General features: G+C 42.3%; 1 protein-coding gene across 3 annotated transcripts in view; it reads left to right on the plus strand.

Annotated features, from left to right (window-relative positions):
- Nucleotides 1–15,324, plus strand: part of MYO1E (myosin IE) — a 75,340-nt gene extending 60,016 nt beyond the window's left edge. For 2 of the 3 annotated variants that reach the window (XM_084213992.1, XM_084213993.1), the window contains exons 19-28: nucleotides 2,445–2,589; nucleotides 4,516–4,630; nucleotides 5,319–5,488; nucleotides 5,624–5,769; nucleotides 6,236–6,382; nucleotides 7,805–7,962; nucleotides 8,382–8,474; nucleotides 10,781–10,985; nucleotides 13,605–13,774; nucleotides 14,269–15,324. In XM_084213992.1, the coding sequence (XP_084070118.1) occupies nucleotides 2,445–2,589; nucleotides 4,516–4,630; nucleotides 5,319–5,488; nucleotides 5,624–5,769; nucleotides 6,236–6,382; nucleotides 7,805–7,962; nucleotides 8,382–8,474; nucleotides 10,781–10,985; nucleotides 13,605–13,774; nucleotides 14,269–14,345 (1,426 nt within the window). In that variant the 3' untranslated portion in view covers nucleotides 14,346–15,324. Of the gene's footprint in view, nucleotides 1–2,444; nucleotides 2,590–4,515; nucleotides 4,631–5,318; nucleotides 5,489–5,623; nucleotides 5,770–6,235; nucleotides 6,383–7,804; nucleotides 7,963–8,381; nucleotides 8,475–10,780; nucleotides 10,986–12,989; nucleotides 13,198–13,604; nucleotides 13,775–14,268 lie in introns of those variants that run through there. The other variant, XR_014616467.1, reaches the window with a different exon arrangement.
- Nucleotides 15,325–16,563: the final 1,239 nt, after the last annotated feature.

Genomic DNA, 16,563 nt, shown 5'->3' on the forward strand with positions numbered 1-16,563 from the left:
AATTAGCTTTGTTAAATTTTACATTTTGTTATGAGTAAAACTCTTCCTGCACCCTTTCCATTCACAGTTCCTAGCATCCAGAACAAGCTCTGTTCTGACCCCCAGAGTCAGTGTGAGTAAAATGGGGCTGAGGCATGGGATGGACAGGAAATGCATGCTTGTACACTTGTTTTCATTGGGCGTGCCTTGGCAGCTCCATGCAAGTGGAGATTGCTGGGCTGAATAGACTTTTATGTACAAAATTTACATTTGCATGCAAAAAGCCACAGTCACTGAAAAGGCCTGTGTGTTCCCAAGCATAACCAATCTGAAAGCTGAGCTCCCACTCCCTGCTCAGCCATCAGACCTAACTGCTTACTGGGAGTTTGTAATACCTATCTGGGGGCAGTCATGATTTGAAATTGTTTCAGAAGCATGTTAAGAACACATTTAGTACTTGTGCCGAAATCATCTGCAAAATCAAATTACACAAGCTTAACAAACATGGATTCATGGATAGTGACATGACTGGTGTCGTGGGAAGCATGCACGAGGACACTGAAGTGCCATTGCTGAACAGCGGTGAACAGTCAGAGTTGTCACAATATCAAACGGTGAAATGCTTAAATAGTGCATGTTCTAGAATTATCTGTTTGTTCTGCCCTCTAGACTTGTCACACCATAAAATGTATGAAGTTAATTTGATGAAAAAGGGGAATTTAAAATCTGTCCTTACTTTATACCCAAGAGCTCCACATATTTTAAAAGGTCTTGAATCATGTTTTTCCCTATGCCCTCCTTTACAGCTCAGGGGATGTAGGAAAGAATTTGTAGCATGCTGCAATGTCATGTCACAGTCTCTTGTGTGGAAGGTAGCAGTTTCAAACACCTTTATTCACCTCAGCTCCTTTACCTTCTGACTTGGTTAGATCCACCTACACAGCTGCACTGTTGGCAGTACATGATGAGCCTGCAAAAGAGGTTGGTTAATAAATGAGCTGGGAGTTACTTTAAGTTACAGCTCCTTACTGGGTTGCATCTATTTATCCCATAATACTGATAAATCACATAAATACGTAAGTGCACACATTGTCTAAGCACAGATTGTGTATAATACACTGCCATATTTAAGGTGGTGTAAGAGCTATTTCATTGCCCTGTCCTGCAGAGTACTGAGCATTTGTTAATGAGAGATTTGAACAGGAGAACATCAGTGGTTTGAATCCTACTGAATTATTCAGAAGTTACTTTCTTTTCATGCACCTTCTATTCAGAGGTGTTTGGGTTTTGTGATACATTTCTTCTTAACTGTTTGCTGTTTCTGTTTGTGTGGTATTGTTACTTAATTGCATGATACTGTTCCTGCTTCATGGTTGGATAACATTTTAGATATGACGATAACAGGTGGTCAACGTTCCTTTAATCTATTTTCCAACAATTCCTTGTCTGTTTTTTTGAGAACATTTTATTAGGAGCTGCCTAAATCATCTTAAGAACTTGGGAATTGCAACAGACTGACCTCCATCCTTGATCACTTTTTTCATGTGTTGAATAGTTTTACTAATAAGCATGATTTAGTTTACATCACTTAAGTATGCCTAAGGCATTGAAAGGAAGCTGTCAAGAGTAAAGAATATAAGATTTTGGGGAGAAATTTGGTTCAGTATATTTAGCTGTTCTCCAGTCTTGTTGCCAAAGGAGCCCAGACAGCTGCTGCCAGAGAAGTTCCTTCCCTACAGATATGCTGGGGCAGCTAAAGCCCAGCAGTGCTCCTTTGGTGGAACAAAGCAGCTTTGTAACTCCAGCCTGGCAGTTCCAAAAGCCCAAGTGAGGCCTGGAGAAGTGGGCAATTTAAAAGGGGCTGCAACCTGGCATTACTTCATTCTCAAGGCTTACAGAGAACACCACGAGAGTGAAGGCTTCATGTTTCTTTCTGTCAAAGTTAGAGCACTTCCCTGCTCCTTCAAGGCCCTCTGTGGGGTCAGTTCCCAGAGTGCTCTCAAGGTAGCACCAACATCACTGTGGCTTCCTTCATGCACCAGAGGCAGAGCCAGAGGCTTCCTGGGATAGAGCCAGCACTGGCTCCTTGCTAAATGCAGCCTAGCTGTTGAGCAGGTGGGTTAGGAGCACAAGAACCAGTTTAGAGTATCAAGGATGTAGCTAACTCAAATCTGGACCAACCTCAAATCTGAATAACCTCACCCTGGACTTAAGCAGATTCCAGCAGAACTTTCTGCAATGAACTGCCACAGTTACCAGACAGCATCTGGAAGTGGGAGACTCCAGGGCACTTGTTCTTTTCAGTTGTGGTCTCACTAAACAAGAAACACATCTTCACACACCCCAAGCTCTGAGTCCTGCTGCCATTGTCAGGCTCCCCCAGGGTAGTGCTGGCCAAGAGTCAGTGGTGTTCTGCTGCTGCTGTTTGACCCCAGGTTTTAATCTCTTCTCGTTGGTGGTTTAAGGTATGCCATTCTCACCAAAGCAACCTGGCCCTCCTGGAAAGGGGAAGAGAAACAAGGAGTCCTCCACCTGCTTCAGTCAGTCAACATGGATCCTGACCAGTACCAGCTCGGGAAGTCCAAAGTCTTCATCAAAGCTCCAGAGTCTGTAAGTGTGCCAGAACACAATTCTTTACATGTGCAGCTGTTTGCTGAAATTCAAGTCCTGCCTGCTCAAGTTGAGCATGGTACCTGCTGAGGTGTGGGAAGTGTAAAAATCTGAGACAAGCTGAGCCTGTCTATCACAGAGCCTCTGTAAAGGGCACGCTACATAAGGTCCCTGCAGGGTTTTGGTACTTAATAGAAAGAGAATTAAATGCATCAAGAAGAAGAAAAATAGGTTGAAAATATTTTAAAGAGTGATTTATCTTTTATTAAGAAAGACAATAATCTCTCATCTTGTACTACTAAAGTATTGGCTAGGTTTGTATTGCTTCTGAGAAAAATAATCTTTTAGATGATAAATGAAATTTTTTCTTCCACCAAAAAGAGCACCTCTTGTGGTTGAAGATGAAAATACTTTTTTTGCTTGAGAGTGTAAGAGGAGGTTTTATAATACATATTTCAGTAAAGGGTTTATACAGTATCTTTATTTCCATAGGTTAAGAACTGTATTTTAGCTCAGTGATTTAGTTGAACTTCCTTAACGATGACCCTTCAGCTGCAGATGATAGATTATTTTGCACTGAGATTTTGCAATTAACATTTTTGTTAGAGAAATAACTCATGAGTGTTCATGAGAGACAGCATCAATATTGTCACTGTAACCTGAATTGCATGAGGTTGGTCATGCCCCTGCTGCAGCTGAGGAGGTTTTTGCATCAGGAGCTCTCATGGCTGTGCTGAAACCCCAGCCAGTGCTTGTGTTCAGGAAGAGATTTTAAAAAATTTTTAAATAAGTTTGCTGTAGATGGAGAATTGCCAACTGTGAAATAAGGTTTTATGGGTGGCAGAAAGGCTTCATTATTTACATTTCCATCACACACCTGAATAAATAACTCTGTACGGGAGCAAGTGAGGTTCTGTGGAAATGGTTTGCACCAGATCGAGTTTCCTTTTTCAGATCAATATGAACAACTGTTTTTCTAGGTTTTTCTAGGTTTAGAGCAACAAAGAAAAAAAAAATCCTAAAGCCCAGGTTTGCTTCTCCATATACCTGTTTTAACTAATTTTATCTCTTGAAAGCTAGAAGAAAACTGTGAATATTTAACACACAGTGCAGGGAAATAATAAGCAACAGTCATGTCAGTGGACTGATTGAGTGCTGCAATTTAGTCAAATGCTTGTGCTCCTGATAAGATAAAAATCCCATTTCACCGAAGAATGTAAAATGCTGTAGGGAATGTGCTGTATCCTGCAATAATTATTATGGTGTTCTAAATGCATTAAATTTACATGTCTTTTAATTGGACCTGGGGAATTCTCAAAAAAGGGGATCCACCTTCCATTCCTGTTTTAATAAAATAGTATTTTCTCTTGATTTCTGACACTTTAGACCTAAAAATCTCACTATGTCATTCTTGTGAATTATAAGGTCATAGTTACAAGTCCTGCAGCCAGCTGACAACCTTCAGGGGTGAGAAAGAATGGAGCCAGTGGACATGAGGGTCTGAAATTCAGCCAGGGAAGAAAGTTGCTTGTGAACAGTTGTGTTACACATTGCACAGAGCCCCACAAACATGGTAACATTCTGACAAGAGGAGTTTTGGAGAATGTGTGGATGGAGGCTGAAGAAATGGCCAGTGGACAACCTTGCATTGCACCAGTAGAAAATCTCAGGGAGAATCCATATTCCTCTTCCTCCATCATGGGCTCTGGAACTTAATGGGTAGACTGGTAAGAGCCACAGCCACTCAAGCACCAGAGGTTTCTTCCAGAAAGGCTGCCTGAACATTCTCAGGTCCCACAGTTGTGCAAGAGGAACCAGCTCGAATCTAGAGTGAAATGCACTGGAGAGTTGTCAAAAGTAAAATACAGCTTTTTCTTGAACTTTGCATGTAAAATGTCTGCCCCACCTCACTGTCTCTTTGTACAGCTGTTCCTGTTGGAAGAGATGAGAGAGAGGAAGTATGATGGGTATGCCAGGGCCATCCAGAAGGCCTGGAGGAAGTATGCAGCCAGGAAAAAATACGTGCAGATGAGAGAAGAAGGTAGGTCAGAGCTTCTGGTGGCAGGGACTGCACACACACATGGTTCCAGGAACAGAAGGAGGGGCACAAAGGGGAGGAATCCCTTCCTGTAGGCAAGAGCTGCATTGCAGGTAACTGTCTTGGAGTGATTGCACTTTGTTGGAGCCCTGCAGTACCACTGACTGTGGTACAGAGGCTGTGACTGCTCTGCATGCTTGGACTGCCCAGTGTTTTGCTCTGAAACCAAAGCCAGACTGAGTAGGACAGACAGCAGAGATGCTGCAGGGGAGGCAAAAAAGAAAACTTCCCACAGTTATGCAGGATCTGAATAATCTGTGGATGATAAGATCAATCCATGGACTCTCCTGGGACTTAGTTGTGTGTGACCTGGGCTGTGTGAATAAACATGCTGGGTTTGGAAGGGTTAATCTTTAATTTATAGCACTGTGAGAAATTTCTTGGTTCCAGAAGTCTTCTAATTAACCAGACTACTGAGCTTGCCATCGGTGTATTTCATTAGGAATGGCTTTAGTGATCACATATATCCTTACCTGAAGGATTAGTAGCAGTGCTTCACTGTTTTTTCCCTATTAGAAACAATGTGGTTCTCACTTCCCAAGAAATTGTGTGTGAAAGTTGGCTCTTTGAGAGCATGAGTTTAGGGAACTTGGTAGGTGCTATTAATCAATGTTTATGTTTTGTATTTAAGCATCAGATCTGTTGCTGAGCAAGAAGGAGAGGAGACGGAACAGCATTAACAGGAATTTTGTGGGAGATTACATCGGCATGGAGGAGCACCCCGAGCTCCGGCAGTTCGTGGGCAAGCGGGAGAAGATCGATTTTGCAGACACTGTAACTAAATATGACAGAAGGTTTAAGGTGGGTGGAACAGCAACATCCCCTAAAGACCAGTTCTGCTGTGAGTCAGAGTTGTCTCCACCATCTGGTGCCAGCCTGCCCGGCCCAGGGTCACACAGGCAGGACACAGCTGTGTGTTTCCAATGTGTGTTTCAGAGCGTGAAGCGAGATCTCGTCCTCACTCCCAAGTGCATTTACCTGATCGGGCGGGAGAAGATAAAGCAGGGCCCAGAGAAGGGCCAGGTGAAGGAGGTCTTGAAGCGAAGGATGGAAGTGGAGAGAATTCTTTCTGTTTCTTTAAGGTCAGTACCTGCAATATATTTTTTCCATTAATAGAGCAGCTTGTGTAGGACAGGAAAAATAAGCTGATTGATGAAGTGGGAATTGAAAACTTTCTTTTTGAATTTGCTTGCTTTGGGTTTCAGACTTGCTTCCAATTTATCTCTAGTCAAAAAATCTGCCATTATTGAAGAGAAGGATTTTAACTGTAATTTTAATAGCACGTGGTTTTTTGCTAACAGTAATTACTGTAAAATTACTAAGTAGTATTCCTGTCTCTCAAAAGGGATTGTTTCAGCTATTCCATTATCAACTCCTGAAAACAATCAAACCTGTTCTCAGAAAGCAAGGCTCTGTAATTAATGCTGCTTAGACTTTGTTATGTTTTTAAAAATTAACCATGAGTACTCTGCAGATGTCGTTATAATGCTGGCTGTGTTTGCTGATGACATTTTAAACTGGATGGTGTGTGCTCTGATTTCCTTGCAGCACCATGCAGGATGACATTTTCATTCTACATGAACAGGAATACGACAGTTTGCTCGAATCAGTCTTCAAAACAGAGTTTTTAAGCCTCTTATCTAAACGATACGAAGAGAAAACACAACAAAAACTACCTCTGAAATTTAGCAATACGTGAGTTCTGGCTTTTTTCAATGGGCATTTAGGGATGAATGTTTTGTTCTTGCTGCCAAGGCAAATGATTGAGTGTAAGTTGTACTGAATTTACAATATTAGGAGGTAGCACAGTGTAAAACCCTGCATATGCAAGCATACCAGGCTTTGTGCTTGCCTTGTCACAGTAACAGGTTAGGATTTACCAGGGCCACTTGACACTTCCACTGTCTGTGTGCATGGAGAGCTGCCTTTGTTCTTCTGACAGGGCAGGGCCTCTGCACAGCTGCTGCTGGCTCTTGGCAGGAGCAGGGAGCATCCTCTTCCTGTTCCTTCACCCTCACCTAGGAGTGCAGACATCTCAGTGAAGAGTTTGAAAGAATCCTGGACACATAATGTAGCAGTCTGAACTGCTGAAGTTTGTTGTGGGGGCCGGGGACTGCAGGGTGAAAGAATAATTCTAAGGAAGCCTCACTTAAGTAAATGATATTGGGACTATTGTTTAGAAACAAGTGTGAGAACCTAGAGCATGTCTGATGTGCACTTTGGCTGTGAGGACATCCTGGAAACAGTCCCAGCAAACATGTGCTTTTGTTAATACTTCCACCCATTAAGGAGATCGGCAACAGCAGGCCTTGGATTTGTATGTTTATTTTATTGCCTTCAAAAAGGTGGAGGAATTAAGAAAAACAACAGGAGATCACTAATTTTGTTTGGAAAGGGTGTAGAAGGAGAATTGAAGTGAGCAACAGAACTATAGCATAAAATCCTGTACACTGAGAATGCAAAGCCAGTACCAGGAGTAAGTGTCATGTATTTTATTTCTGGGGTCTTGCCCAAAACCCTGTCTGAGTACAGTTCAGAGCAGATGGATAGTGTGGAAATGCTGGGAAGGAGAGTATGTGTATGTGTGTGTGTGTGTGTGTGTGTGTGTGTGTGTGCCTTTATGGGAAAGAATGTGAAGTGAAGGGGCTGAGGTGTGTGTGTGCAGAGCTGTCCCTTGCAGCACAGCACGGGGCCTGCCCCAGAGCACCCAGGGCACTGCACAGCCAGGCACAGCCGCGGTGGGGCTGTGCCTCTGACCGTGTGCAGGGAATGCTCACAAACAGCAGCACCAGCACAGGCAGCACAGAGGCACTGCTCAGAGCTGACACATCTCCTACTTGGACCTTTGCACAGTTTTGGTCAAAGCTCACTGTCCTCTCCAGGGCATCTTAAACTTCTTTGAGAAGCTGTGCTGGGAAAGTTAAAATATCAATTAAAAAGAACAGTTTTTTAAAAAAGTGTGGAAAAAAGATTTAATTAGGTGATTATGTCAGCTGAGTCATTCACGAATGCAGATTCTCAGTCTAAGCTTTTAATTTTATATTTCTAAGCAGTGCTGCCTTAATTTGACGTAGCAATTCTGGTTTTTTGATGTGTGTGTTCACATGCTTCTGTCAGACTTGAAGTGAAGCTGAAGAAGGAGAGCTGGGGTCCCTGGAGCAGTGCTGGTTCCCGACAGGTGCAGTTTATGCAAGGCCAAGGAGATGTGGCCATTCTCAAACCAAGTAATAAAGTGCTGCAGATCAGCATTGGACCAGGGCTACCAAAGAATTCCCGTAAGTGTGAATTTCCTCTAGAAACTGGGGGTTTATAAAATCAGAGAATGGTTGACTTTTTCTATCCATGCTTGTCTCTGGCCTCATCATGTTCTTTATTAATTTCTCTGCAACACACAAAGATCCTAAGGATTATAGCAGAGTTCCTTGCTGCTCTGCAGCTGTCAGTGTTCTGGACCTTGTTTTCTGTAGTTGCAAGAAGGCTTTGCTTTATTGTCCTGAGGCTGAACTGGATCACTAAAGGGAGAATAACCCAAGGTCATCCTTTTTGCACCTAATGCTTTATAACAGCCTGGCCAGCCCTGCAGGAGTCAGAGTCCTTATTCCTGAAGATCAGCTCTTTCTGGTCCCAGAAGAAAGGATCAGCCAGCAGGCCTTACCTCATTAATGTTATTGTGAATGTTGCTGGTTTCTTCTAGGTCCTACTAGACGGAACCTTAGCCAAGGCAGAGGATATTCCAGTAGGTCTCAAAATCAGACTTATCCTATGAGAGCTGCACCACCTCCTCCAGGTAAGTCCTCTTAGCTTGGGCTAAACAGAATTCCAGGTAAAGGCTCTTGGTTTTCTCATGTCATCTGGCAATTTTCACCCATTAAAAAAAATTATGGTAACAGTTTCAATTTCTCTTTCAAGGACCCTGCCTGGTAGGCATCTCTTTGTAGGCATTTCATGAAGTGTCTTGCTGGATATTCCCCCAGAGCTGTCCTGTGTGGTGTGGATGGTGACAGACACTTGGTATAAGCCACTGCATCCATGTAGCCTTCTCCAGTGTGAAGGGTACAGGCTCTGTGCTTATCAAGCCATGGACAATGCTTTGCAGTGAAACTGCTTTCAGGGCCAGCACAGCACAGAATGCAGTTTGTGTCTCATTGTCCTGCCTGTCAGACATGTTACAGCTCCTGTGTGCTGGGGCACAGCAGCTGTGCCAGTGAGCAGCACGGCTCTTTCTGCAGGGGACTGATGTCATCAGGGTGTTCCACTTCTGCCCTGGGCAGATATGATGAATTTTGCTTGTGAACTCACAGGGGAGAACAATATTCCATTGACTCAACATTTCCCAAGAGTTTTGGTTTTTTGTTTTTTTTTTTTTACTTGCACTCCCAGAGTACTTTCTTTTTAACAAAGAGTCCTCTTTCAGTCAGCTGCTGTTTATTGAGTAGCACAATGCTAATGGTGGAAGTTAGGGGTGTGACCAGTCTCGGTCACCAAATTAAAAAGACAATTCCAAATCCTCACAGCTGTATGAGTCAAACTAACAACTGTGTGATCTGCCAGATCAGTACTGAAGTGGAAAATTACTGTAAGAGCTGACCTGTCAGCAGATAGTGAGTATTTGTACAGCATCAGTTAAAGCAAGGACAGTCTGGTTTATATTTTCAAAAACTGTTTTAGCAGTTTTGTAACTAGGAGAATTGTTACTGCTGAAGTTAAGTGCTGTGGTGACCCTCAGGCATTGGGCTATCACATTTAAAAGGTGAGTTGAAGGCTTTCACACAAACCTCTCTGTAGGTTACAGTAACATGGCTTTGGTTGTTTTTTGAATGTTAAACTCTCTTGGAAAGTAGCCACACATAGCTGGAAAAACAAAATTGCAGACAGGTATTACAAAAGAGTTCCAGTTAAAATGCTTAGACTTTCAAGGAGTTTAAAGCCATGTCATGATTTGGGCAAATTCCTCCTTGAAAGTTCCAAACAATTATCTGGGTTCTGCTATTTTCACATCTTGTTTTGGAATCAGTGGTGCAGTAGCTGAACAGAGTGTTCTGTACAGGTTCAGAATAACCCAGACCTTTATTAACATCACCATAATGTATGTGCCATCCTGGCTGGGATTGCAGTGGGGTTTATGCAGGAGTTTCTGACCTTTAGTTCTGCCACAGTACCCAGAGAACATCAGAAGTGAAGAGCAGCTGTTAGAGGCAGCAGGGTTTTCCCTGTAAAGGTGCTGTGATTATGAATTCTCCTCTCTGCACAGCTGTTCTTTCTGCTAATGTTTAGCAGGCATAATCACAATGGCAGAAGAGAGGCTCACCCATTTAAGTGAGGAAAACTGATTTTTAATAGAAGCATAGCTCCCATTTTGTTCCATTGGAGTTTTAGGAATGTAAAATATCCAGACTTGAGCTCTTTAGGCCCTGATATTGCAAGTAGCAAAGACATAGGTGGATTTGCTTTAAATTCAAGTTAGAGGCATAATTATGTATTTAAAAGCATATATCCATGTCAGTCCTAGAAAATTCAAACTCCTTTTCAACTCCAAAATAGCATCAAGGCATTTTTTAAAAACAAAACAACAAAAAAGCCCAAACACCCCCCAGCCGCATGCTTGTTAAAATAGACAAGTATTTATAGCAACTTAATAAAAACTCAAATTCCTTGTGTTTGTGGTAGACTGAGTTTGAACTTCAGAAGGAGAAGAAATTTTTATATGGATTAGCTAGGGATATGATTAATTGTGATTATTATAAGTAGCTTGGATTAACCCTTATCTGGATAAAGTATTGTGCATTTAGAGAGGGGTTGGTGGTACCGTGTTAGCTAAACTGGAACTCAGCTGAGAGCTAACCCTTGTGCTTGCCTGGAACACCCAAGGCACAAGTCTTAAACCTTAACATGAGTCCATGAAGTTGGCATCCCAAAAGAGATTGTCAACAGACCAGAAACTTGGTATAAATCAGCATTTCAACATGATTTTTTGTTTGGGTTCCTTGATAGGTGGGGCTCTGTGACAGCTGAGTCTGACAGCTAAGGCACCAAACGTTACCTTTACTGAGCTGGAGTTTGGACTGCATGCACTTACTCTTTATTTACTTCTAGGTCAGCAGCAGAATGGAGTAATAAATCCCCCCCAGAGTGCAGCCCATCCCCAGGTCCCAGGAAATCAGTGGGCCAATCAGAAGAACCTGTACACAAATATGACAAGACCAGCTTTACCACGGCAAATGTCAGGAGGATCAGGCAAGATTTCACAGCAACCACAAAGCTTGGATTTCTTGAAAGTACCTGACCAAGGAGCAGCTGGGTAAGATTTTACATTGAATCAGATAAAAATATGTCCACTTTTGCAAATATTTTATACACTCAAACTGTTCATGACTGATACACTCTGTGCATCAGTCACCAAGTTGTACTCTTGAGCTGTACTCAAAGGTTATCATCCATTCCATCAGATTCCAAAACATACTCCATCCTTGACCCATAGGAATAAAGGTGAAGCAGTTCTGGTTTAGTATCTTAAATTTGAATGTTGAAGGCCTTAAAAAGTGTTAAGGTTTTTCACTGACCCCATAGTTTCTACTTCAGCTCAGCCCTTACTCCACTCTCTAGTGGAACATTGGTGGAGCTTTAGTATAGTGGAAATCTTAAGTGTTACTTAATTGTCAAAGACTGCTGCCTGTTCAGCAGTTCTAGGAAAAAAATAATTCAGTTTAGAAGAAGCAGTTTGCTGATGACTCTCATGATCTGCATGAATGAGGTTTCTTTGAGCCAGCAAAAGTCCATTTCTTCAAACCATATCAAGAGCAACTTTTTGTGCAAGCAGCCCTGTCTGAGGTGTCAGTCAGCAGACAAGCTCCTGGGCAGGAGGAGTGTTTATTGGTTATTTATTGTTCTGCACTAAATTTCCCTGTTGGCCTAAGCTTTCTTTTGCTGTATTATCCACCAAGGCTGATTATTAAGTAGATTAGTTACAATTTAAGCAGCATTACAGACCTCACAGTTATCAGACAGTAACATAAATGTGCATAAATGATAGATTTTGAGAATCAGAAGTGCACCTAAGGGTTCCCAAGGAGGAGCTTTCCAGTTCCTAAACATGGAGCCCTCAAGAAAGGTTAGGCATGTACAGAGAAATGCAGTCATTTTACCCCACTGTGCCAAGTGTCAGCCATAAGATATTTCAGGCATATTTAGAGATTTTTTTTTTCTTTAGGATTAATCTTCAAATAAGAACAAAATAAGAAATAAGTAGCCACTTAATTTAGCTTAAGTAGCTACTTAATTTACCACTTAAGTAGTTACTTAATTTACCACTTTCAAACTCATCAGCACATGCTAACAGGCACATCTCCATCTTGTAATAACTTCCATGGTTTTGGTGGTGAAATGTTCTTGTCACATGTCAACTTCTTCCTAAACTCCTTTACTAATATTAGACTTTACTTGGTCTTGAGACTACAGTTCATGTAACAACAAAAACACATCAGCCATAGGATAAATCCAAAACCAAACATGCCAGCTGTTCTGCAGCAGTAACAAACCTAAGAACTCTTAGCAAAGTGACTTCCTGAGCATTATGAGCTCCGTTGTTAATACACTGAAAAGAAACAACATAATGCTATTCAGCAGTGGATTTCAGACACACTGTTCCTTTGCAAAAGGAAGCTGTGAGCTAGAAGAGGTGTGACTTTAGTATTTCAAAACCAGTGATATGTAAGTAGATGCAGTTTTTAAGGAGTAGAACTGGGTTTATTTTTAGGAAAGCTGCCAAGAAGGATACAGTGATACTAACAATCCAGTACAAGACCAAGATTAAAATCAGCAGGCTCCCCCCAGCAGCAAAACATCTCATTTAAGATAGTGGAGTTCTACCACAGCTGCACAAAAGCTGAGCTGTTTTCCATGTCTTGTGTTGAATTCCTTAATTTCCATACATAGGTCTAGGTTTCACAGCATTTCCTATCCCGAGCAAAGGCAGTAAGTAGATGCTGAAGAGCAGGAGAAGAGAAAAATCTCTCCCCTCATAGATACATTGAGAACTGAAGTGCTGTTATAATCCATACTTCTAATCTTATTTTCTGGTGCAGTTCACTACAAAGTTAGAATCAGCTTTATTGACAGAATTAAGCCTAGGACTTCACGTAAGTAACTGTAACCTTGTCCTGCAAAAGCCATGTTACATTATCATGGCATTACTGACATGATCACAGTTCATTCTCCTCCACATCATTCCATTTTTAGTCATTCAGCACATATATTATTAATTTCAAACTGACATACTGAGTCTAATACCTGTTCTCTCTTCCAGCCTTTATTAGCTTGATGAGCTGGCAAAAGGCATTTCTTCCCTCTTTCCCCTTCCTAATCTTTGGAGTGGTCACAGCTGTGACAGTTTGTGCAGCATCTCCCCTGCTGCTTCAGAGGTGGCTATAACAGAACAAGTCCATAGATGGCCCTGGAATCTGAGGGAACTTAAAAGAGATGCGAGTCTCTGTTACAGCTTAGTCACAAGAATGGTAAAGTAGCAAGCCTGTAAACTAGAAATTTGTTTTTGATACTGAAAACTGAAGCACTGGTGACACTGGGGCAAGGGGAGAGACACAGCCTAAGCTGTGTAGATACCAAGATATGCATGAACTGCATGTACACATTTGCTTCCATGTCAGCCTGGGCACTAAATGTCTTCTAAGCATTGGAACTGCTGTTGGGAAGTACTCACTCATCCATTTCCATAGGAAAGAAATGGCAACTCTGTCCCTTTCACAGGGGAGTCTCACACTGCTATTTTTAATTGTTGTGACATTCAAGAAAATCTGTTTTCCCTTTTTGTGTGCCATTGTTTGCACTGAATCCATTAAGAGCGAGGGGTTTGCTGGAGCTGAGGTGCGAGTGCAGCCCCCCAGCAGAGCCCTTGCTGTCCCAGTGTCCGCAGGCAGACGTCGAGCCGCCCGCCGCCGGCCGGGGGCCGGCCCAAGCCGCAGCCCAAGCCCAAGCCGCAGGTGCCGCAGTGCCGCGCGCTCTACGCCTACGACGCGCAGGACACGGACGAGCTCAGCTTCAACGCCAACGACGTCATCGACATCGTCAAGGAAGGTACAGACACACGGGGCTGGCACTGCAGCACTGCTCTTTGGGCCGTGGCCACCTCCTGAGCCACCCCACTGCAGCTTCCCTTGTTGGGCATGCCAGTTGCCATACTGGCTCCAGGGGCAGAGAAGCCTCCACCCCAGTCCAACCTCTTCCCTCAAGAAGAGGTCGGAGACAGACCAAGGACCTGTCACTGGGTACTGCAGAGCTGTACACTTAGTGAGACACTAATTCTGGCACTGGCTCTAGAGGAACATTTGCCTAAATCACAGCTGTTGCACAAGGAAAATGTAATTAACTAGTTCCAACTCTGGGTCTCCAAAGCACCTTCCTCAAGGCAAAATGATGTGGCCAAAAGATGAACGCACTCCAAAAATCCTCTCCCCTCATTCCTTCCCAGAAAGGCTCTCACTGAGTGGGCACAGCTTTGCAAGGTTGCACCAAATATACACAGAAATGCTTCCAGAGCCTCACTCCTTACCTTGCTGTCCTTGTTACAGATCCTTCTGGCTGGTGGACGGGAAGACTACGAGGGAAACAAGGTCTGTTTCCAAACAATTACGTCACCAAGATTTAAAAGACTGTCAGAGAAAAATTGGTGTGAAGGTACCAGTGGTTGAAGAGGTTTTTCCCTGCCTTCAGGACACTGTTCTTCCAAGGTCTGCCTTCTCAGTATTTTCAGCAGTAAATTGTCTATGAGCAGGAAGAGTTTCCAGCAGTGCAGACTTTGATTTTTGTCTCAGCACCATACAGCAATGAACTGACCAATTATTTATTATATTTAAAACCTGGTTTAAACACCTGGTAAGTGAAGAATGCTCAAACCTACCATCTTCCTGGAACAGGTGATTTACAGTCTGGAACCAGGGACTTTGAAAGGGGTGTATTTATTAAGTGCCTTCAGCTCAATATCAGTAACCTTTTAAATTATCTACTGAAGATAATGTTGAATGCACATTTCCTCTAATGCAGATCATTCTGGGGAACAAGTTAATAAGTATGCTGCTACATGTCAAAAGATTTAGGCTCATTTGGGATATTACCATCTGAAAAACTACTGTGATGGTCTATTTAAGTAATTCTGTACAGAGATGTAATGGGACTGGTTTGTGTTTGCAGGTGTGTTTAGGGACTCCAACAGGCACTGTAAGACTTTAAAACAGAAAACCACATAGTACTGTATGCTAAACAATGTTGCCTTCTTCAAGATTTATATTATAATATGGCTGGCCCATGTTGGATATATGTTTAATACTCTACCTGTTATAGGAAGTGTCTTTATGCAGAGCTGTACATTTATAGAAATAGTTATATACTGTATATAAAAACTGGTTATGATAGAAACATGTATAAATGTATAATGCAGTAGAGTCCACTGTTCTTACGAGGTAGTACTGCTAGAATTTTAATGCCAGGTACTTACAGATATGCACTACTCCTTTTAAATAGCAAAAGCACAGGTGTTACTGCCCAAGTCTGATTGCCTCCCCCAGAGTGGCTGTTGCTTGCCCTACAGTTCTGAGAATTCCTGCTTTGCCTTTGGAACATCCATAAAATAAAACACAGAATCATCAACAGGTTTGTACTCTGTGAAGTTTGTTCTCACATATACAAACAGATCCCTTGACAACAATGGCTTCAGGACTTTACTGCACTGACTTCTAAAGAATCCCTTTCTTCACTCCAACCCAAATTACTTTCCCTATGCCCAGCTGCAGTGCCATGCATTTCATTCTCTCATGTTAAAAAGCCCTGCACATGCTGGTATTAAAAGTTGCATAAGCTTTGAGATACAGCTAAAAATCTCGAATCCCTCCCTCCCAAACCATTCTTTAAATCTAACTTAGGTACACAAACTCCATCTTCTATAACAACTATTTCTAGGAGCCAGAAATGAGGACCTCACTCCAAGGGAGGAATAATATCCACACAAGGAATGAGGCACATTTTTCAGAAGACAGTGTGCAGCAAGGGCTAGGCTTACTTATCCCAGGGGAGAGAAAAATCTCCTGCTTGAGGAGAGGAAACCCAGTAGCTTCAACATCCTTCCCACAGGGGAACACTGAGAGGTCTAGGGCACTTCTGTGGTGTTGGGTTCTTGCCTTCTACATCAGAGCTAGGCACACTCATGAAGAGATGCTGGAAGGGAGGTACTGAATTCAGTATAACCTGGGGACTATCAAAAGGTCTATTTTAACATTACTTATACAAGATTAATTTAACAGATATACATGAGGTATTGGGGCAGCAAAATTGCATTACTTACATGCTTGTATTCCCTGGGCATACTGATACTGACACTTAGATTAAAAACACAGACAAAGCAAGCAGTGCCAAGGAAGTGACAAGAAGAACTGCCTTATGCTGGGTTTGACTCTATAACCCCAGGTACAGAGGTTTATTGGAGAAGCAGGGGGGAAAAAAGATGCTGGCAAGCAAACAGGTAATGAAAAACCTAAGGGGGTTCTCTTCAGGAAGTGGAGGAGGTCTCAAGAACTGGGCTGCTTTCAAAAGGTTTCATGCCCACAGTTCCACACCTGTATTCCCTGCACAGTTAGCATTACAGGAGACTTCCAGTTCTTCTACCTTGGCTCCCTTTTGTTAAACACACAGAGAAACAAATATTTATAAGGTTAATTAATACCTGTTAAAGATTGCCTACATCTTTCCCCAAACTTGAAGAGGGCTAACTACAAAAAAATAAATAAATTCCAGTATACTTTCTTGAAACAAGGCACTGAAATAAAGTACATATTTAGTGTTCTTTAAGGTACAACAACAAAAAAAACCTGTCT

Source organism: Fringilla coelebs (genome assembly GCF_963513975.1).
Source record: "Fringilla coelebs genome assembly, chromosome: 12".
Lineage (NCBI taxonomy): Eukaryota > Metazoa > Chordata > Aves > Passeriformes > Fringillidae > Fringilla > Fringilla coelebs.